A 23,889-nucleotide genomic window follows, 5' to 3' on the forward strand; every position below is an offset into this window, starting at 1 on the left:
TTTGGTTTCCTGTCGATGCAACATCCATAAGGACATAATTGGGTCTGGCCTGTTCTGTGGGTTCACAGAGCGCTCGCTTGTGCTTAGCCAAATCCTTTCTGTCTCATTTGGTTTGCATCTTACAGTAAAAACTGACACTGGAAGAGATCGAAAGTCTCTCCCCGCAACCAGTCTTTTCTTCTTCACCCTTTCTGCACTCTCCCCAAAGTCCCCGCAGGAGAGGAAGCTTGGTATTTCCAGCAAAATGGTTTTTATCGAGGTATTCTCAAGATCCTTGCAGTTTAAACTTCCTCATTGCCTGGAGCAGAGGCCGAAGGAGGAGAAATATGAACTGTCATGGAAGGCGAAACGTACAACATGTTCCTGAGGGGTGACCTGAAATGAAAACTATTCTTTAAAAAAAAGCATTAAAAAAAGCATTTTCTACCAGTCTCACTACTTAAACTGGGGCCAACCTCTTTCTTAATTTCGATGCAGAGTTCTTCGAATACGTGGTCGCCTATATATATTTAAGCGACCTATTCGAATACTGTAAAAACTCTGCATCTATATGTGCTGGAAATTAAACCTGTACCTGTCTCTTTCTCTCTCACAAACATACTTAATACATATAAATATATATAAATGCATATATGTGTGTGTGATGCAGCTTTAATTTCCAGCACATAAAACAAGCCAATCTTCAGTGAGCCCTTTAACCAATGATAAAACCTTAACATCTGCCATATTCAAAAATGGCTGTTTAAGCGAGGCCAACTATAATTTCACCTGTCACGGGAGTTTCCCCGACCTAAACCAACATTGTCCACCTTGGTTCGCTCTGAGGAAAAGAAAACTGCCCAAAGCAAAGATGGCCGCCGCGCCGAACAATTTCTGCCCTCATCCAAAAGGGCTGCCGACTCCCGCAGTACCTCTTCTGGCTTAGGGAGAGGCGGCCTAGCGGCTGAGGAGGAGAGGGAGGGGCGTGGCCGCTGCCAGAGAAGGGAGAGACGGGGGGGGAAGAGGCGTGGCTTCTCTGAACCGGAAGTGCCGCGCTGCCTGTCTCCAGCTGGTTGTCATTTCGATCGGAGGCTCGGTCCTGTGGAGACGACGACGACGACGGTGGCGGCGGCTGCGGCTGAGGCGGCCGGGCCGGAGTGGCGAACCGGCGGATCGACAGAGTAGCCCAGCGCCTCGTGACTAAACAGGAGCCCCCCCCCCCGTCCTCCCGCCCGAGAAACAGTTGTGTTACATGAGGGGAAAAGAACGACGCCGGGAGGAGCCGAGGCGGAGGAGAAGCAGCCGCAGCCTCAGCAGCAGCCGCCGCAGCCCCGGAGCATCAGCAGCGGGAGGAAAGGCAGGACCCCTGGGAGCCGCCACCGCCACCGCCGCCTCCCTCGCCGCCTCCTCCTCCACCCTCCGGAGCCAGGCTTGATTTTGCCCCTCCCTGCTCTTTCGCCACCCAGCGATCCTCGTGACCCTTCCTCCCTTGAGAAACCGGCTCCCATGGGGGAGAGAGGAGCCCGGCCCCCCGCCAGCGTCATCCCCTCCCTGCCGGAGACTGCGCCCCTCCTGAGGTAAAAGTCCTTCTGCGGGGGTGGGGGTGAAATCCCTGCTCTCTTTCATTCTCTCCCCCCCTTCCGAGGGAGCAAGGGCGGCATCAGCCCTATATATTCCTCCTCACCTTCCCCCACCTTCGAAAGAGGTTCGTCTCTCTTCTCTCCAACCCTCCCCACCCCACCCCCCGCTTTCTAAATATTCTCAGTCCAAGGATCTGAGCCCGATCTCCCCCCCCCCCCCCGGTGTCGCACAATAAATTATTCTGCTGATGGCTTTAAAATGCCTAAACTCCGCTTGCCAGATATACTTATTTCAACCCCCCACCCCGCCCCCCCTCCAAACACTTGACTGCTGATTTTTCTGAGGTGAAAATTTTCCTCTGCAGGCAGCCAGGATTCATCTGAAGGACACACAAATATCGGATCATAATAGGAAGCGAGCTCGGAAAAGCAGCAACCAGGAACCCACCCAACCAGCGGCAGCAACAAGAAGAATCCACCCTCCTCCTGCACAACTCAGTCCGTACACATACACACAACACGCAGTGAATGCAGATATCTAGAGATTAAAACAGGAACAAATCTTCGCACCCTCCCCTACTTTATATGGAAAGGACTTGTCAGAAGGGCATCCGCATAGAGCATATTATACATATAGTCCTACAAGGCAAAGGCAGTAGCAGCACAGGTTGGGGGGGTGGGGAAAGCTCTCCTGTACAACTTGCTCCACCATTGAAATCTTGAGGTAAAAATTTCAGATTTTTAGCAGCAAAGACTGTTAGAATAGATCACAGATATATATTAGATTATATAGAATTTATTAAATTATTCCAGATTTAAATATATTTTTGGAGCTGTGAAGGAGTGAGGAGCACCAGATGTCTTGGTATTGTTTCCATTAACGTGTACATGGGCAGGTTGAAGCGGCTGTTAAGGCAAAAAAGTTTTTTAAAAATCTTTTTAAAAAAGAATTCCCAGGAGCTTTCTTTCATCCCCACTTCATTCTTGTGCATTTCCTTTTAGAAAAAAAGGAAACCTCTTATTTTGTTAACCAAAGATTTACTTTCTATTCCTTCTGGATATTTGAAGGAAGTGAACACAAGTCTATCCATGTCAATATTTTAAGTGATCTCATTAATAAGATTCCAGGAATAATATCCAAATCAGATATCTCAAGTGGGTAGGTGGGAAAGAAGGGGGAGGTGAAAGATCTGTAGTAATTTTTCAATTATCTTGCTTTAGTAGAAGAACAAAAACATTTTAAAGTTTTGTTTTGTTTTTTCTTTCCAGGCGGAATTAAAATCCTAAATAAAATAAATGGGGGATTACGGGTTTGGCGTGTTAGTGCAAAACAACACCGGGAATAAGTCAGCTTTTCCAGTCAGATTTCATCCACATCTGCAGCCTCCGCACCACCATCAAAATGCAACCCCCAGCCCCGCTGCTTTTATAAATAACACAGCTGCCAATGGCAGTAGTGCTGGGTCAGCTTGGCTCTTTCCTGCTCCAGCTGCCCATAACATTCAGGATGAGATTCTGGGGTCTGAAAAATCTAAAACTCAGCAACAGGAAAAGCAAGACTCCCTAGAAAAACAGCAGCTTTCCCCTAGTCAAAGTCAGGAAGCAGGCATGCTGCCTGAATCAGAGAAATCTAAATCTGAAGAAAACCAGGGGGATAATTCTTCCGAGAACGGCAATGGGAAGGAGAAAATAAGAATAGAATCGCCAGTGTTAACAGGATTTGATTATCAAGAGGCTACAGGGCTGGGTACTTCAAGCCAGCCCTTGACATCTACAGCATCTTCTCTGACTGGTTTCAGTAACTGGTCAGCAGCTATAGCTCCTTCTTCTTCAACAATAATCAATGAAGATGCGAGTTTCTTCCATCAGGGAGGGGTTCCTCCTGCTTCAGCTAATAATGGTGCTCTGCTGTTTCAGAATTTTCCACATCATGTCAGTCCTGGCTTTGGGGGTAGTTTTTCCCCTCAGATTGGACCCCTCTCTCAGCACCACCCTCATCACCCCCATTTTCAGCATCATCACAATCAGCATCAACAACAGAGAAGGTCTCCTGCAAGCCCTCATCCACCTCCATTTACGCATAGAAATGCTGCTTTTAATCAACTGCCTCATCTTGCTAATAATCTTAACAAACCACCTTCTCCATGGAGCAGCTACCAAAGCCCATCACCTACACCGTCTTCTTCATGGAGTCCCGGTGGCGGTGGTGGATATGGTGGGTGGGGAGGGTCCCAAGGGCGAGACCACCGCAGGGGACTGAATGGAGGAATCACACCTCTGAACTCCATCTCACCCCTGAAGAAGAATTTCCCAAGTAATCATATCCAGTTGCAGAAGTATGCACGGCCCAGCTCCGCTTTTGCTCCAAAATCTTGGATGGAAGACAGTTTGAACAGAGCTGACAATATCTTTCCTTTTCAGGTGAGATTATTCTACTAATACTAAATAGAATATTCATAAATGTGTTAAATGGTTGCAGAAATAGCAAGACTCTGTTGTTTTTGCATGGTTTCTATTCTTAGAGCTGAGGACTTAATTTTAAAAATACACCTCTTGTATATAGTTTATCCTTTGACATTTCAGGCTTCATCGCTGAATCATGAATGTTCCGTATAGTGTTTGTCAGAGAAGTAACTATAGGCTATGAGTGCATCTGTTATATAGGTAGTTTGCTGTCAAGTTAATGCACCTGATCAATAAAACAGTTGCAAGAGTGATTATTGAAATAATTCTTTGTGGGGTGGATAAGTCCTAAAAAAACTGAGCAGCTGAAATGGAATCCCCTTTTTTTTACCATATGGCAATAGCATTATGTTTTCAGTACACAAGTATTGTATCCTAAAACTGGACTATCGGAAAATATGCCTATGGCTTTGTGAAATTTCTCCGTTCAATAGGAATGCATCTGTTAAAAAAAATAAAATAGTCCACTGGGATTTACAGTTTTCTTACAAAATGTGGAGCTGATCTCCTCCAGCAAGGGCAATAGATTTTGGTAGATTATAAGTCATTACTAAAAATAGATATACACTCGCTTCAGACATTGGCCTATGCTGTTCAAATGAGGCCATATGTTATCAGGAAAGAGGCTGTGTGCTTAAAATGTATTGGGAATTTGTCTCCAGTTTCTGAAGGTTAATTACTATTAAAAACAGCCAGCCATGTAATCAGTGAAAATCTGGACAATGGCAATTTTATTTTTTATTTTGGAATTTGTGATTAAGCTTGATGGGTTTAATTTTTTTTTATAAAGAGGATTTTGAAACCTAAGGATTCATGGGTGGTGTGTGAAAAAGCAAAGATTGCAAATTTTTTGTTGCATTTCTAGGCATGGTATAAGCAAAAAACATGGTGTGACCTAGTTTTGTTGTAATTTGGGATAGGAAAACCGGTAGATCAGAAGAAACCTATACTTGACTTAAATACAGTCTTAAAGATCTAAATATATTTTATAATCTAGTTATACTGCACAGAGAAGTGGAAGTTCTTGTATTATCTTGCATGCAGTTCTCTGGTAAAAATACTATCATTAATGAGACTTTTTAGTTCATGCTGTATAGCCAGAAGTCTTGAAATAATTTTTCAGACTGGAAGTGTATAAAAGGCTCGTGTAGAAGACCAAATTTAACCTTGGAAACCATTAGCACTAGCACTGTCACTGCAGCAAGCTCTGACTTCCTGTTTAATTCATTCTGTACCGTGACAACGTAGCTACACTGTGACAGAATAAGACCGTGTCCTGTAGTTAAGGCCTCAAATCTATGAATGTCAGAGATGGAAATTTTCTGTTGGTGTACTGGCACACCATTTTTGGGTTGCTGCTCTTGGGGCTATGGTCTGTATCTTGACACATGCTTTTCTTGTATTGTATTGTGGTCAAAATAATTTGTGGCAGTAGGTTGTTGTCTGATTACTTAAGCAGTAAACAGAAGGCCATGGCAAGACCAAGTCTGATGTTTTCTTGTGCCTAGCAAAAGAAAGGTATTTTAATGAAATGGTTTCCAGTTTGTCACTGCTTGAGTTCTGTGATGAGCAAGACAAGAGCAGGACTTCAAAAGAAGAACCTAGCACTCAAGCAAATCCTCTTATGAATTTTAAAATAATCTTGGACATTTACCTTTTCTAGTATAAAATCCATAATGCTTTTTTTCTTTGCACAAATAACTAAAAAATAAATGAGTTGGCCCTCTTTGTTCAAGTAAGCATGCAAGGTATATGCAATTCAAAACAAAATGTGCAATATAAAGTGTGTTTGCAAAGCTTTACATAAACGAAAGGCCCTAAATGCATCAAATCAGGGCTGTCTCTGGACCTATAATTGCCAGAATCTTCTTGGGCCCATGTTTAGTATCACTACACACAAACTATCTTGGCAGCTATAACAAAATGGCTTAAATAGATGGCAGTGTTACTTGATCGTGACTAACCCATTCACTGGGTGACCTCTTGCTATTTTAACATATCCATACACAAGTAGCTTCCTAATATAAGTCGGCTCTTTTATAAAGAGGGGTTTTGCAATGTTTATATAAATACAATAAGTGCAGAATCTCTTTTTAGTCTCATCTGGATGCCTTTTGAAATACAAAATCCATATCCTTGAGGGATTTTCTCTTATAGCGAAAGATCCTCTGTTAGAAGTATAGAGCTGGCTTTCTTTTTGAAGAATGTTGGCTTTAATGTTTATGTAGATATTTTACAGGAACATAGTTTAATTATATATATTCACCTATACTGCAGTTCATCATGACATTATGTATAAATCTAGGGTACTGTAAACAGGAGGATGGTAACTGGCTGTTAACATGCACTCTGGGTAATAGTCCAGTGGTCAGAGTGTTAGACTCGGGTCTCTTAATTATAAGCACATATGCCTAAATTCTTCTGCCACAAATTAGGAATAAGGATTTGATGCTTTAAGGGCACTTGAGAACAAATCAAATTCTACCTACCTTGAACAGTATAGCAGTACATAAGGACCAAGTGCTTGACTGTTGATATTAATGTGATGCCAAAATGTATGTCCGGTGACATAATCCAGTCCTGCCCCTAGTAACAGCTGTTGGCACTGCTGCATCACTGTTTTCCTGGATAGGATGCTGCATTGCTGTATGAGAGTTCCCGTACTGTGCTGCTGGGGAGGAGATCGGAACACAACCAGTTCCACAATGCAGCATTTTTGAACTTTGGAGGGATTCCTGGAAGTGTGAAAGCTCATACAATGTATGCAACTAATTATGATTCTTGGGGATATCCCTGGTTGGATATCAAGGATATCCCTAGTGCCATCTTATTAGGGTAGGACGCCATTATGTCTGCAGCAGTGTAAAGCAACGTTTGGTCTGCTTCAACTGAAGCGGACCTATAGACTCGGGTTGCAAATAAATGTGCCCAGACACTTTTAAGCAGATATGCAGGTTATTTCTCAGCTATAGCCAGTACCAGTACCAATTCTCCCCTAATGAATAGATACGCAGGCGGGTGGGGGGGAGGGCGGGTAGCAGCTGGACGTGGATGGGCTGGCTTTCCTGCTTGTCTATCTGCCCACATGGTGGTGGTTAAAGGTCTGTAAAATAGTGTGAATTGTCCTTCTGTGGTTTCTCAACCAAAAAATACAACATAGAGCAATATGAGCTGTGCTTTTGGTTCACTGTTATCTTAGTTCTGGTCTCTAAAGACACAAAGGGAGAAGAAAGCTGCACACAGAGCCAGTGTAACCTGCAGTGCAGTTTGAATCCAGAAATGCAGCACAGAGCAATATAGTGAGTGCATGTGGCTCTCTCCCTTTTGCCAGCAGTCTTTTAAACTATAAAGGGTATGCATGCATTTGACATGCCAGTGCATAGTATTTCTGGCCTGGTAGAATGGGAGATTACTTGTGGCAATGGGAGATTACTTACGTTGTTAGGCCTGCTTCAAATGCTGGAGCTTGGTCTTGCAAAAACACAGTGGTGGATAATAGACAGAAAGGTAAGTGATTGCTCTGTATTTGTTTGTAAGCATGCTGTAAAAGCAAAGACATCATTATGGTTGTAGAAATAACATCCTGGCTAGAATAGTGTTGACTAGATTCTGTAATATGACCTGCTTGTAATTCTCAAAATACAATGCAGCTGTCAATGCAATATACTTTTACTGAGAAAATGTATGCAAAGCACTTTGAACATTTGAAAATGCTAGATAAACCATGTGAAAAAGCAGGATATAATTAATAATATAATACTACATGCCATCTCTTTGCAATATTTCCTTTTTTAAGAAAGGCACACAAGATCATACCATTTAGCAGAAAATGGAGGCTGAGTGATTCAACTAAAGATTAATTTTCATATTAATTTAAAAACTTTTTTAAATCCTATGAGTGTAGTGTTAGCTTATTATTCATTGAAGAACAAGAAGTTATTCTTAAATAGAACTTTATCTTGCATAATAAGGCAACTATTTGGACATCTGAGAAAAAAGTTGGCAATGGTGTGTTATTTTTTTGGATGTTTCACTGAACTAAGCAGAGCTTATTTCTGAGTATAAGATTGCACTCCTGGTGTCTTATTGTCTTTTAAAGATCTCATTGTCTTATTTTCCATTGTGTCACTGTTTGAAGTCAGCGGTATAATAGACTTGGTCATAGTAACTGCTTTTTGCTGATGCTCTGCCCTCATGTTTACAAAGATTTTCTTCTGTATACTTCTTCATAAAAGTGGGACACCTTGCCTGTTTAGCAATAAAGAAGGTTAAGGTTGAGATAGGAAGATATATTATTGATGACAGAAAGAATGCAATTCTATATACTTAGCTTACATTAGAGCAGACTATTGAAATACCTTGAATCTATTAACTGAAAATACTTCTGTTAAACATACTCACAGACTTCTTGCTGTTAAGACATTTCAAACAAAAGTTCAGATTCTGATCTTTTCCCTGGGTAACTCCACTGAAATCTGTAGGGCTGCTTTCACACAAGTGGTTTCTCAACAGCTAGCAAAGTGTTGATGGTTTTCTCCTGCTGTGGCTATTTATGATAAAATCTCATAATTTGAATCAAGAGTTGTAAAAACAGATTTAGAATTTTTATCTCATTTGGTCTTAATTTCCCTATCCTTGAATCACTTCCTGGCACCAGGGTGTTCAAGTGGCCTTTATAAGGAAGTTTTGGAATGATTCTCATATTCATGTAAATAAACAAGTTACTCTGATGGACAGCAAGGAGCTAGGAGGACAACAGGGGACAGCATTTGTTTTATACACTTCCCAAACAGGCCCAAATTGGATTCAGTACATTTAACAAACAAACAAAAAACAACTGGCTATACATGTGCAAGATTTACCTAGAACCAGACTGGGAGAACATGAACAAGTCACTCCAACTCATAAAACTCAAAAGTTGTTCAGCAAGAGTCAGACGGTTTTGCTTAAGCAATAAAGGCTTTTGCAATATTTTCCCTCTCCTTTAATATAGCCAAAACTTCAGTGCATTTAAGAACCTCTATTTAAAATCATGTCATTGAAAGAGCTGTGGAAGGAAGGTAGAACATAATGATAGAGACAAGGTACCAACCATGGCGAGAGGGGCTGAAGCAGTCTTTCTGGTCTGTAAAATGAAATATTTATATTCCTTTTGCTCCTCTCCTTGTCCTGCATTTTTCAGAGTGGTAGACATGAGTGAGGAAGAACCACTTATCTGGGATACCTCTTAGGTGATTATTTAAATAATAGTTTTTAGATAAGTTTCAGAAATCCAAGACTTGTTTTTAAATTCAGGTGTGTTTATATGTACAGGAGCAGTGCATAAAAGATGATGAGTTAACATTTGCTTATTCTTTAAACAATGCTTCAATTAAATTGCTTACATCATCAGCAAACCTTGTTACTGAAGCCTTAATCTTCAAAGAACTCTCACTTTAAAAGACACACCACAGCCTTTGCTACAAGCAAGTTTGTCACACCCAGACAGGCTTTTGATTCTACACTGTTTGGCATTCATGTTGGCAATTTATGGATTAGATTGCCTCACCCTGGGAAACACAATATAGAAACATTCAGCAGTAACTATCAGGTGATATGGGTGCAAACTGTGACACATCGTGACCCTTAGTCTGTGTGTATGCATGTTCTACCGAGTAAGAGTAGAATGAAATCGTACAAGCATAGGGACGCCATATGGTGCAAGGGGTTACACAAAAAGTAGATGTCATAATTTTATGTTCTTCTTGCACCAGTGAATTTTTATACAACTGCAGAATTACAGGGGTCCAGAATCCTTACCATATGTGACATCCTAATAGTGACTATTTTAAAAAACTTTTAGAGACATTATTTGTCTATTTGGCTAAAAATGGAGAGATTCAGAGAGTAGAGCCTGTGGATTTCATTAAGGGCCACCCAACCCTCCCATCAAATGAGCACTGGAAGGGATCTCCCATTTTAAGTATTGCTGTGCTTGTGGAACACAGATGATGACAGGTTTAGTTTTGAAAGTGCAAGCACTCTGCCTGAATCCAGAGCAAGATTTCACTGCCTACTGCAGGAAAAATTGCTGAAGTTCTAAAGTTGTGTTTGCACCAAAGCTTCTTGAAAGCAGAGATGTGCCATAATTATTTGTGACTCTTATTTCTAATATGTTCAAGAGTATCACGATGCATGCTCTGTATGCAGCAAACCTCAGGAGTATGCAGTCTTTAATAGTGCTTTCAGGTTTTTTCTCTTTTAAAGAGAGCCTTTCTGTCGTCTGAAGTATGATTCAAGCTGGTGTGTGTGTGTGTGTGCGCGCGCGCATGTGTGCGCACACACACACAATTTTAAAATGGAAATTATGGATTGGTACCAGTGTGTGGAGCAAGAACTCCTGCAAATTTGGCTCAGTTGTGCAATCTCTGCATTAAAATATGTCCCCTTGTCCTTTTGGAGGCTGATAAGCAATGGCACATGTTTCAAAATGATTTCAACCTTGAGGAAAGACACCAACCATTTTTTTCTCTTTCAAATGAAGTTATAGCACAGTGCAGAATATTAACTGACATCCTTTAGTGTATATTAAGCAAATATCTGATGATTACTACCATCAGTGTTTAGTTTTACAAAAATCTTTTTTAAACCGTGAGGTTTAATTAATTACTTAGAAGTGTCTTGCATCTTGACTAAATGTACAAAATGCATGATGATACTGGTATGTCTCTGAGAAACAGCTGCTATTTCCTTATCGGTTGGCAGCCTTCTATTCTTTAGTGGTAGAAAGCAGTTATTTAGTAATGTAATCTTTATTAGTCAGGCTCTTATTGGCACAATTACTTGCTTGTTCTTTGTAGACTTTCCAATTCAGTATCCTTTGAACCACCTGTTAAAGCAACACTACAGATACATTATAGCAAACTGCAGTAAATAAACACAAGTGTTCATGCTTTATTGTGCTGGTCACCTGTTTACTTATTTATTATGCCCATATAGTCATCAGACTTGATTAATTCATTCATATAGGTATTTTGAGGTTAGCACAGTGACTTGATGTGGTGTCCAATGGGATATTGGTGGAGGGCAATGGCTATTGTTTTCATCCCCCCCCAATAGAGCCAATTTGTGTTTATTTTAAAGGGAAGCTATGCAACCACTCCTCATATTTGACAAACATTGCATCTGTTTTTGTACTTCCCCATCCACGCCAGAATACAAACAACCCCAGAAGAAATGGTCCTTTGGATGGAGAAAACTGGCTTAGTTTCCAGGGGACCTGGGCAAGAGCACACTGTTCCTATTATATAGAAAAAGAAGTAAGAGCCATGTTGTATGGTAACCCTCTTGTACTGTACCGCTTCAGAATGAACACGTGAAGCTCTGCATTGGCATATTAAGTCCTATCTACTCCAGCTAGCAACATCTCTCCTAGGGTTAAAAAAAATGGTGCTCTACCCCTGAGCACCCCTCCCGCAATGAAGCAAACATTTGCTTCACAGAGATAAATGGATTTTGTTTTTGAGTGTTAAAACGTGAGACAGAAAGTAGAATTGCAACCGACTTGCACATTCTTCTTTGTACCCTTAGTGGTTGATTTTGAGTTTTTTTGTTTTGTTTTATTCCTTCCTTGTACCTCTAGTGAAACTGTTTGATAGCCAGTTAACACGATTAAGCATGGTTTTGCCAAATCACAAATCATTTTCTGCGCTAGGCATGGGACAAGTGGAAGTGTGGATGAGGCTTTAGGCTCCTAGTTGCATGCTTATCTTCAGACATACTCCTTCTAGTACTTCTAATAGCAGGGACTATGTTGCTTCACACTTGCAAAGGATGGGTCCATCCATATGCAGAGTGAGTGGTCATCCTTTGCAAGTGTGAAGCAACATTTCTTGAATTGGGTAGCAGGGACATACTATATTCTATTTCTTCTTGGCCATAAGGCATGTTTTATTTCAGAACTGTGCATATGGCAGCTTAATACATTTTTCCTATAAAGCTATCCTGGCTTAAATTTCAAGATATTGATTAAATATGAAGAATCCTCCTTGAAAGATGTTAAGTGATCTGCCTATACAGAATGTTAAGAAATTGTTATGGAAGAATACCAGTAACTCTAGACATGTCAGTCTCCCTTTGACAAGAAAAGAAAATAGGTTGAGATCTTCCTAGAGGTGGGAGTGGCAGAATAGTTCAGACTATGATGAGATTATGTGCTGTAAATTACATAAGAAGGAACAGTGTGAAGTCAAAAGTCTGTAAAAATAGACAGTGCCCTATTAGTTTTCCTGTAAGTCATGTAGAGGGAACCTGCACAGCACCCATCTTCTTACCCAGTCATATCCATATGTAAGTTAGGTTTGGTAAAAGGCTGCTGAGTTCATCTCATAGGAGTTTCTTGTATCTCCTAAGAATGGTCAGACTCTCATTGGTTTTTAAGTATATGTCTGCTGAAACAAGATGTAAGTAATGCTCACTTGTCAAAGCTATGCTTTCCTGGATCTCCCTGTGTTTTTACACAGTGACTTGAATGTCTTCATAACTTTTCTTGATACATGAATACAGATACTGTTGCAAGATGTGGCAGGTCTAAAACTGGCATCACACCTACTTGATGCACACAACTCATTAATTATGACAACTGGATGACTAATTCCAAAGAGCTTCAAACCTTTCCTTGATGATCTGTTCTAATGCTTGATGTTCAAAATTAAATAGGTAATTTTTTACTCAATCACGTGAGTTTTGGCTGGGGCAGAAACTTGCAAGTGCTGTCATTTTGAAACTATTGTCAGTACCCTGGTTATATTAAATGGGAGGATAATGTCTGTCTCAGCCATGAGCTCTGCTGACCCATAGCAGAACCCATGAGTTCTCCACTGTACTTAGCATATATGATAAGAGTAAGTAGCGTTTTAACTAAAATGGAAAATGAGCACTCTAAAAATGTTCTTAAAAATTATGCATTGCCTTGGAATGTGGACCATGCTTTTATAGTCTCTCTGTTGTTTTGTGAGATAACTTGTTGCCTTTTTTTTTTTTTACCATGGGTGAACTAAGGTTATCTTTCCTGGTTGAGAAGATGGAACCTGTGTAGGCTCCTCCATTTGAGTGACAGGTATTAGGGACCAATAGAGCTCTCCTCTATTTTTCACAAGTTTTTGACTTCCTTTTGTTCCTTCTTTCTGACTTTAGAACATGCTGATCACAGTCTAGTCAATGTCCAAAATTGTACACTAAGCCACATTACCTTCTCTAATGGGAACATAAGCGTTGATGTTCCATTGGCTTGCTTTCCAGCTATGAATTCACTTTTAAATATGAACATATCTAAAGGAAATGACCTCCTTGTCTGTTAGGATCCTGTAATGCTAAAAATATGTTTAGCTTTATTCACCATTGGACTTTCCCAAAACTTTCCTTATACGCAATTGCAGTATATTGGCCTGTGTGCATGTTTCTTCTATGGCTTTAAAAAACAACAACTTTGGCATCATTGAACTTGCCCATAAAGGGCCTAGTGATTAACTTGCAAAACACAAGTTAATCTCTCTAGATAACCTGAAATATTGTATTTCTTCTGGAAGTTGTTGCTATGAGATGAGAGCAAAAGAATGTGTGTATAAAATAAGATAAATTCTTTTTACTTTAAGGTAGGCTATTTCAATCTGGGGTTTTAGCCTGCTTTGGGACTGGAAACAGCCTTTATCACTTTTGTGGATTATTTACATCAGAAGATGGAAGGTGGACTGTGTTCCTGTTGGTTCCTCTGGACTTTTCAGTCACAATCAGTACCATTGACCAAGGGGGTAGGGCTTGGGTGCACTGTTAAGTAGGCTCTGCTTATTCCTTCTGAGACACGGCTCAGAAAATGATGCTGGGGCAGGTACTGTTCCTCCCTGTGGTGAGTTGCCTGCAGGGTTCTTTCCTTGTTCTGCTTAAGCATCTACATAAAAGCTCTGGGTGAACGGACACAGTTGAAGCTGAAGCTGGAAATCTCCAATTTTGAGATCTGGGCTATATAGTCATCAGTGTGCAGATACATAGACTTTTCTCATTTTCATCTGATCCTAGGGAGACAGTAAGGAAATAAGGTGGTAAGAAATTGAGATGGATATGCATTTTAAACTCGAAAACTGTGTATACTAGCAAAGCTCAGCATCAGCAAAGTCTGTTGCTTCAAGCATTGACAACAATTTACTTTTCATCTTTTCCCTTGTTGGTGAGTAAAGCAAGTTTTGATGGAGAATTATATTTTTAAAATATAATTCTACTATAGGATTGCCATGCTTTTATTACTTACCTGGCCTCTTGAAAATGGGTGTAAGAGATGAGCTGGTATTTAACTTGGCATGTCTCTACTGACTTTGGAAAATTACAGCTTGACCTCAAGGTTAGGGAGCAAAGAACTGCAAGCAGGGCTCGTCTGCATAGTTAAAGCCTTGTTGATAATCCCATGTCCCGAGTAGATTCACAATAACTGTACTTTCTTTTAGGGCAGAAACATTTTTTAAATTTTTTTTTAAGGTACGTGAGTTTAAATAGACTATCTGGGACTAATGTTATACCCATTAAAACAACAATGAGAAATTTGAAATATAAAACAGTGAGCACATCTTAGCAGGCACGCCAACTCTTTGTTGGATATTGTTGAGGGGGCCTGGTGCATGTCACACGCATGTGATGTCATGCATGCTGCACTTTGCAGCACCAGTGGCTGGCTCCTCCAGAGTGCTCTGACTCCTCCAGATTGACACAACGTTGAACATTCTGTTTAGTTGGGTATTTGTTGTTTCGGTCAAGAGTGAACTATGAAAGTACTTGCTAAGGGATGGTTTTGGCTATTGTATGTGAGAAATACTTGGGAAGTTTGTTGCAGATGACAACATGGCAATGCCTTCACTGCAAGTCATTGTGCCTCAGTTAAATATCTATGTACCGTAAATTCCAATGTTGGTCTCACTACACTGAATGGAATTTCAATGTATGCAGTACTCTTGTTATCTGTAACACTAGGTAATGTGGAATACCAATATTTGAAGTAAGTAGAATTCCAAGACTTGCAGTTTTTATTGAACTGCATCTGACCAGAAACTACTGCTAACTGTATAGCACAGAGCAAATGACATTATGTACTGCACTGCTGCATTTCAAGTAAATAGATGAGCTCTTTGGGCTTTAAATGCTAGGAGGATGGTTTTGAGATTATGGTCATAAAAAGTTGTTTGTAATATTTAAAAATGCTTCAGATTTTAAAAGAATTATTTATACCTTTGTATAACATGCGGGGGGGGATACAAGCATCAATATATCCTATCAGTAGAGTAAAAAAATAAAAGAAAAAGATAAGAAATGTAGGAGAGTAAAAATTTAGCTCAATGAGAATGTTTCCCACTTGGACTATTTCACCACTTCATTTATATCAATATGAGTGTTTGGAAATACATAACTAGTTATGTTTTACTCTAATTGCATAAAGAACTAAATATAATTGTTTTATGAAACTACTTTTACTGAGGCTTGAAGTCTGTGGTTTTAAATCAGCATTTGACGTGTCAAGCTGATGAAATCTGGCAAGCATGGCCTTGCATCAGATAGGGTTATATTTTTATTATTTTGTTTATCATTCTCATATTGTGATTCTACCCTCCCAACAGGACTGGTGGTAGCTCTTGACTGACTTAAATTTGCTTCAATATATTTTGGATATTTAAACTGCATTTCCATCCTGAGTGTGCTTAAGGTAGTTTACAACAACCTAACAAAATACACAGCAAAAAATCAATGCAAAGTATCAATATAATTACATACAGTGACAGCAAAACTATCCATGTTGAGACTTGAGAACTAAAATGTATTCTAAAATAAGTAAGTGTTCAGTTGACAGCTAACACCATATGATGTAGCCTTGGAGGCCTCCCAAAAAAAGTATTCCAGAGCTGCCATACTACACTGGAAAATTCCCATTTTGGGTATACGTATCTAATTATCCATGGAAAGGTAGCCTATTGGAGATCCCTAAGAGTAGTGGGATTTTATATGAGAGAAAGTGTTGTCTAAAACACACAAGATATTTAAGGTCATCATTTAGTGACAGTGAATTCTGAAATGCTTTTCACTAGGTCTTGATTTGCCTTAAGTACTGAAAAAAAACCTTTTTGGATATTTTTTAAAATATGAGGTTGTTTTGAACTGCATTATTTGTAGAACTGATTTTGCCTTACTTATTGTGTATTTGATATGATTGTATTGATCAAAATGCTGTTCACTTGTTTTTAATGCTTCGTTATTGTGAGCCATTTTGAGCTCAACTTCGTTGCAAAAGTGGCATGCAAATATTAAATCAAACTAAATTGCGTTAAAGCAATCTTTATGCTACAAATGAAAAATATTTACTCAAATGATGCAGACATTATATATTCTGTATCTTGTTTCTTGGTAGCAGTACCTCTGAATTAGGTTCAGATAACCTTCACTTCCTAACTTGAAGTTACAGTACTTTTGTTTCAAAATTATTGTGCTCCAAGGGACTGATCCAGTGTATACCCACTTAACTTCAGAAAATGCTGCAGCCTCCAGTGCTTACAAACTGTTCTCCAAACCATTAATAGTTTGCTTTGCTCTAATCAATATAAGCTGATTCTGAGTATTTTATTAAATTGCTGCTTTAAAAAAATCTGTTTTGAAAAGGTTTCCGGGTAGTTCTTAGTAGCATTCTCTTTAAACTGGTATTTGTGTTTTACTTGCAGGATCGCACAAGAACTTTTGACATGCATTCACTGGAGAACTCGCTAATTGACATAATGAGAGCTGAAAGTGATTCACTGAAAGGTAAACTTGGATTACTCTTTTCCTGCAATAAATAATTAGGCTGACATACTTGCACAAAGTATGAAGTTCAAGTATTTATAGAATAGCTAAAGCAGTTACTTCCCCCTCCTATTTGTTAGTTTGTCCAGACTCTGGACCTCCTTTTTCTTTTGCTTCAGGTGGAAGCCGTCAGTAAAACATTTGTGTGTGCTTAATGGCCTCCTTGGCATAATACCTCTTAAAAACACAGGCCATGTTTTCCAGCATTGCTTTCTGAAGTGGCTTCAGATTAGTAACACTTTTAAAATGTGATTTAAAATTGAAGCCTTATCTGAAGATATGTAAAATGCACCTACCCTGTTTGCCTATTTTCCTCAGTATGATATTTTACAGTCTTGGGAAATCCTGTTATACCATAGATATAATGTAGAAGAGTCCTTTGAATATTAGGGGTTTTGTTGGAGTACAAGGTAACCAACTGACCTAGCCCTAGAGCTGTGTATGTACTGTCTGTCTGGTAAGCTGGTGGAAAAAGTGAGCTAAGCATAAAAGTTACAGAAGTGGTGAATTTTGGTTTGGATGAAGATCCCACTCAGTGTTGTTTCATTGTGGTTCCTCTACATTGTGATACACCTACAGAACAAGATGGTGCAGAATTTGCCCCTGAATTGAAGTTTAAGGTCCATTTAACTTGGGACAGGCCAAATGCACTGGTTCCACTCCATAATTAACTTCTTTTCAATGACTCTTGGAATTATGGGAAAGGTAGTTCCCATGTTCCATCTCTGCTCCTAGGCCTGGTGATATGGGTAGCCTCTGTAACTATATTTCCCATTATATGGATTGGCTCAAGCGTTCCTAGGAACAACCAGGCCAAAGAGCAGGCTGAGGCCTCAACTATGGGGAACTATACTACTAGTAATTAGGGATATAGAAGTGCCCTTACTCCCCATTGTTCAGACTTGGAGGTGATTCGAAATCTTTTAAACTCTGGCATATGTGATGACAAAATTATCTGTTGTCATTGAGCATTTTGTGTTCCTGCAGACTCCAGTTAATCTGTGCATTATGCAGAATGGATTATACTCCTAGTCCAAATTCACTGCTGAAATCTTGTAAATTCTGACAATGACACTTTGACATTGAAAACTTTGTCAGAAACATCTTAGTGGGTACACATACTGCCTACTCTGGATGTAGAGAATAAATTAATAAATGTCTGCTGCCTGACAAAATGAACAATGCTTTTATCAGCTGAAAATGGTACAGCTTGAGGAATTGATGAAGTCACATAAATAACCATTCTTCTGTTCTGAAAATGGTTTGAATCAAAACATACCTGAAATATATTAATGTACAACCTCCTAGAAGCAGCATGTTAAGCAATACATTTGTCTTGTTTAGGGTCAGTGCTTAAGCAATAATCTTAACTTACATGTCTCGGGGTTTTATGTGTCAGACTCCCTTATTTATCTACTTTGTCCAAGGCTTTTGCTCTAGTTCATCACTGGCCTTGGCATGGCTAGAGCAGATTTACGGCCTTCCTGGAAAGTAAATTTCTTCTATTGTCTAGGTTTCTGGTAGTAATGGAATTAACTTACCCTTTAATAGTTCTTCTTGTCACAAAGAATCCCAAAATGCTTGACACAGTGGCTACCCAGAGTTGCTTCTACCCACTTCTGGGGTGAAAGCAGTAGCTACCACTGTCACCAAATTCAAATAGCTATTCAGGGTGGGGAATAAATTATCCAGGTGAAACATATGGGGGACCTGAGCAGCAGGTATGGTCTTTCCTCAAAGAGAAGAGAGCCAAATCCAGTTTCAGTTAGCTTCCTGCGCCATGGCCTTAAACTATGTGAAATGGAATCTTAATATATAACCATGTTGCCTCATGTGCAAGTACAAAAATGTCCTATCTTTGTAATTAATTACCTTGCAGGCCTATACTGATATCAAGTATATAACTTACATTATGCTGGGTGGAACCAGCTTATAGAAAACGCAATTTAGCAAGTGGTGTGGTGTAACTAGGCAACTCCCACGCCTTGAACAGTAGCAACGAACATACGTTATTGTTTGATTTCAGTTACATAATACTGTTGTTGGGTTTCAGAGCCTTTCCAAGGACTGTATCTTCTGTACCTTGCTTCTTGGGAGGAGTACCTCTGAATTTGGTTCAGATAACTTTCACTTCCTCATTTGAGCATCCACAACTGGCTAATGGCCTGGTTTGCAAATAACGCTAAACCAAACCATGGCTAAACATGAATGTGTGAGCCTGTGACTACTTGTAGCAAAAATTGCAGCTGCTTCATACCTCCTCTGGTCCTCCTGCTTCCAGGGGCAGGCCAAAGCATTTTGGTGATTGAGACTAAATGCCCTGCTGCCGCCCCCACACTTGGGGTGTGTATGCATGAGGCTCTGCAGGGCTTTTTCTCTTTCCACTCCACTGGTGGTGGTGGTGGGATGTAGGAAGGGATTTTCCCCCTTGCTGAGACTCCCTGCCCTGCAGAGAACTTTCCTGCGGGCCTCCTTCTGCCCCCAGGGGCAGAGCAAGACCAGCAGCAAAGCAGAGTGGTGGAACTCCCCACTCTCACCGAAACTAGGTGAGAGTGGGGCGTTCCAGTGGTGGCAGAAGCAGTGGGGCAGCCTGGGTGCTGCCTCTTGCATTTCTGCCACCTGAGGCAGCTGCTTCACCCTGCCTCATTTGTGTGCCTGCTTTGACTGCTGCCACACTGCCTGGAGCTTAACCATGGTTTGGCTTAGCATTACATCTGAACCTGGGCTTGTGATTTGTCTTGCTCCAGACAAACCATAAGCTGTAGCTAATGGTTTGTTCGGGTGCGGGGTGGGGGGTGGGACTTACAGCTCATAGTTTGTCTGGGGAACGCAAACCACCATGAGCCTTGATTTGGATGTGATGCCATGCCAGACCATGGCTTTGCTTTGCTCCAGGAAGCATGGCAGTAGGATGACCAGAGAAGTGAAGTTGCTGCCATCTTTGCTGTGAATACATATATGCTTACACATTCCTCTTTAGCCATGGGTTGGCTTGGCTTAGCATTACATGCAAACTGTGTCAATGTCTTACTTAACTAAATCTGTGGTCACCTTGTCATAGCAATCAGAACTGCTTGGTCTGCGAAATATTCTGTGTACTTTTAGGTGCTTCATCCTGATAAGAACTGCAGAAAAGGGACATGAGTTCCTTTCATAAATAAGTAATCTAGGTTAACTGGCATCCAAATAGACATAATCTAAAATAGAATTGCTGTCAAGGTTCTTAACATTCCATGTATGCATTTTAGCTATTTAATGTGAAATATTTATTATAGTTCAGTTGTGCTATTTTGTCATTGCACGCTTTTAAGAGGCTATTTACTGTAACTCTTCATAGCTTTTTTTTTTAAATAAGCATCCCAAAAAGATGTAAGATGTGACTCTGTAAAGCTATTCATCAACTCATTACTGGGTAAATGGGGATATAAATATTTCTGTATACTACAAGTTATTTTTCAAGGTGGCATTTCCTTTCAAATGTGAGATAATTGGCAGAAGCCTTTGTTGCTTGTGAAGTTTTAAAAATAGGCTCACACTATAACTCTAGAAAACATTCTGAATCCCATGAAATTGGATTGGCACACCGGATAATGGTAGCACAGATAGCTCAATTAATATCTGACTGAGTGCTTGGCTGCATGTTACATTCATCACATAAGAAGTAATCATGCATAATGTCAGACTTTGACCACTGAAAATTTTGAAGTATCCCTTGAAACAAGCAAAGAAAGCTAGAGTTGATTGTAGGCAGGCTGGAGACATGATCATTCTTTTCCTCAGTGGCTATTGCCTTAAGGTCAGGGATAGAGAACCCCAGGTCCTAATAGTGGACTGTGGGATGCTCCCAAGCCACAGCCCCTCTTTGGGTGGTTCTGGTTAGCAGGAATATGTATGTCACTGAACTGTGATCATGCCTCTTCCTGGCTGACTGGAATGTAGAAGCCTCTGACTTTTCTATGGCTGGAATGCAGCCCACCGTACTCAGGTCACATCCATTGTTCTTCCCACCATTGCCTCTGGATCCAAGCACCACTGACTTGCAGGTGCTGAAAGCCTGTAAACGTTGAGAGAGAAATGGTTACTAATGAACTAGCAACTAAAGAAGAACTTAAAAAAAAAAATCTTTAATGTATTTTTGTCACATATACTACCCAATTAATCATGTCCCTTAGGCAATTCACAGATTTCAGATAAATAAAATATGAATACAGTCAACCAAATCAATTAATATAAAAGTTGCACCAGGAGAAAAATTAAGCATAAAACCACATAACATGGAATAAAGGGTTGGTGGATGAATTAAGATGGCCAGTAGTTCCTAGGAATGGGCCACAGACTCTCGTGAGAAATTGCCCTTTTCCTTCCTTCATCATTATGGTTAATAACTACATCGGCACTGACCTTAACACTGTTTCATGTTAACCAAGGTTCCCATTGTGCCTATGGTTTGCAGAACTGCTTCAAAATCTTGATTGTGGTAGAAACACTGGTTAGGTTGATGCAGTTTAATACCTAGCCATGATAATGGGTTATGAGAAAGGGTTGGAGAAATTACTGTATGACAGGGATGGGGAACTTCTAACCCTCCAGATGTCAGCCCCACCCATGGTTGGGATGATGGGTCTTGTAATCCAACAACCTCTTGGAGGCTCCTGATTTCTCATCCCTGCTGAATGAAATTTAGATCTTGGAAAAGAGTGTGTGATTCTGTGACCTGTTCAAATCTCTTGGCTAAGATTAGAATTCAGGATTGTTACCCAAAGTTCTCGTGAGCTCTCATACATACACTCCTGTTCTCTCAAATGTGTTTGCCTAGCAAGAAGAGACAGTAGCTTACATTCAGCTTTTAAAATGTATACCCAATTGATTAATTGAAAGCTGAAGAAAACAAAACGTGTGTAGGAAACTGTGGTGTTGGTTCACCTTGGGGTCAGTCACTATTAAGTGATAGCTGAAAAAGGGTATGTTTTTCTGGTTATCATTGGTGAATTTTGAAGAGCAATGAGACTGGCTTCCCTCTTAATTTTTTTGAGACATTGTTAGCACAGTAACCCCAGAAGACTGCAGACGTTTTTTGTTTGTATGGGGAAGGACCATAGCTCTGAGGTCAATAATGTTTTGTGTGTAGAAGGTCCAGATTCAATTCATAGCCGGTAGGGAGTACTCCCTGTCTCTTAAACCCTGGAGAGCTGCTGCCAGTTGGTCTAGACAGCACTGAGTTAGATGGATCAATGGTCTGATTTGGTATAGGGCAGCTTCTTGTATGTAGAGGGGATTTTTGTTTTGGGGTAAATGTGTATCAATAGCCTCCTAAAGAAGCATATTTGCTTGGTTTTTGGATTATTATTTTTTTAAATTCTGCACTTTTGTATTTTAGCAGAGACAGAGAGTTATACTACCCAAACAATTGTCCTCTAAACTATTGTCAAATGTTAGGGAACTTTGTTTTTGTTGACCACCTTCCTGAATCCTCGTTATTCGCCTGCCTTGAGCAGCTGTCATTTTCAGTATGATATTTATATCCACAGGAGTGTCTGCAGAAGTCTTTCTCTAGAGACTTAATTGCATTTCCTTTATGAGAGATTTGACTTTCATGGACTGAACTTGACACAGAGAGACATGCTTCTCCTCCTCCTCACTACAGTTATTTGAGATGGCAATTTGATCATTGTCATGCTAATAATGAATCAGACGATATGCTTTCTTCCCTATAATAAAATATACTGCATAGTCTCAAATGGTCATCAGTTGCCTGGAAATAGGGCAGGAAGAAGCTGATTAACTGAAGGAGGATAGTGGTATAATGAAAACATAAGAAGAGCCCTGCTGGATCAGATCAAGCCTTCATTTAGTTTAGCATCCTGTTTTCCAGAGTGCTCAACCAGATGACTCCAGCAAGTCATCAAGCAAGGCGTGGATGCAATAGGCCTCCCATGTGTCCATCCTTCTTAATGGGTATTCAGTGGAATATTGTTTACGAAAATGGATCTTCCACTTAGCCACCCTGACTGATAGCTACTGATAGATCTATACTGAATGATTTTACAAAATCCTCATTTAAAGTAATCTAAAGCTAGTGTTGGTAACCACATCTTGTGGTAGTGAATCCATCAATTATGCATTGTGTAAAGATGTGCTTTATCTTGTCTGTCCTGAATCTACTGCCAGTTTCATTGGGTGACTCCCAATTTCTAGTATTATGAGAGTGGGAGGACACGTTTTCAATACACACCACCTTCATGCCATAGACTCATTGAATTGTAGAGTAAGGAAGGAACCACAAGTGTCATCTAGTGCAACACCCTGCAATGCAGGAATCTTTTGCCAAACATGGGGCTTGATTCCATGACCCTGAGATTAAAGGTCTAATGTTTATAAACCTGTTTCAAAAAAAAAAAACACAAACCAAAAACCCTTTAGGTGTTACTAAACTGAAAAGTCCCAAGTGTGTTAGTCCTTCCTTGTAGGGAAAGTGCCCTAACCCACTTGATCACTTTGGTTGCCCATTTTGCATTGAATCCATTTCTGCACTATGGGGTACTATGGATTTCAAATCCAGCCACACCAGAGATTTTATAGAATGACATTATGATACTGATAGTCGTCTTGTCAATGCTTTGCCTGGAATTTTCCTCTTTTTTAACACTACACACTGAGTTAATGTTTTTGTCGAGCTATCCATAATAATCTTTTTTATCTACCATAACCCTATTTTTTTTAATTAAACTCTTTTAAATATTGTACTGTATTTTATATTGTTGTACCCTGCCCTGAGACCTTAGGGTGACGTATGAGTAATAAATCAAACTGTTATTAACATTAATAATGAATAATAATAACCCCACAGTCTTTCCAAGTTACTAACCGTCAGTTGATTAATATACCTGTGAATTTGGGATTAAGTATTCAGCTCTGCTAAGCTTTCACACTGTTGTGTGAGGTTAGTTAAAAGCAACCAAAGCAAAGTCATGAAGTGCTCTTAAAATGGTGAAATACTTAGGTAAAAGATGTTGAGGAA

The 23,889-nt window shown here is 40.0% G+C and overlaps 1 protein-coding gene and 1 long non-coding RNA gene across 4 annotated transcripts in view; both read left to right on the forward strand.

Annotated features, from left to right (window-relative positions):
• The first annotated feature begins 1,030 nt into the window (after window positions 1-1,030).
• CPEB4 (cytoplasmic polyadenylation element binding protein 4) overlaps window positions 1,031-23,889 on the forward strand; it is a 52,555-nt gene continuing 29,696 nt past the window's right edge. Inside the window, exons 1-4 of one of the 3 annotated variants that reach the window (XM_083728277.1) lie at window positions 1,031-1,556; window positions 1,925-2,283; window positions 2,829-3,980; window positions 16,751-16,832. In XM_083728277.1, the coding sequence (XP_083584403.1) occupies window positions 2,856-3,980; window positions 16,751-16,832 (1,207 nt within the window). In that variant the 5' untranslated portion in view covers window positions 1,031-1,556; window positions 1,925-2,283; window positions 2,829-2,855. Of the gene's footprint in view, window positions 1,557-1,924; window positions 3,981-16,750; window positions 16,833-23,889 lie in introns of all 3 variants that reach the window. The other 2 variants (XM_083728275.1, XM_083728276.1) reach the window with 2 other exon arrangements.
• Window positions 5,928-15,345, forward strand: LOC310839647. Its single transcript, XR_014561583.1, has 2 exons — window positions 5,928-13,119; window positions 13,160-15,345. It is a non-coding gene; the product is annotated as an uncharacterized lncRNA (long non-coding RNA).

Source organism: Podarcis gaigeae (genome assembly GCF_964106915.1).
Source record: "Podarcis gaigeae genome assembly, chromosome: 2".
Classification (NCBI taxonomy): Eukaryota; Metazoa; Chordata; class Lepidosauria; order Squamata; family Lacertidae; genus Podarcis; species Podarcis gaigeae.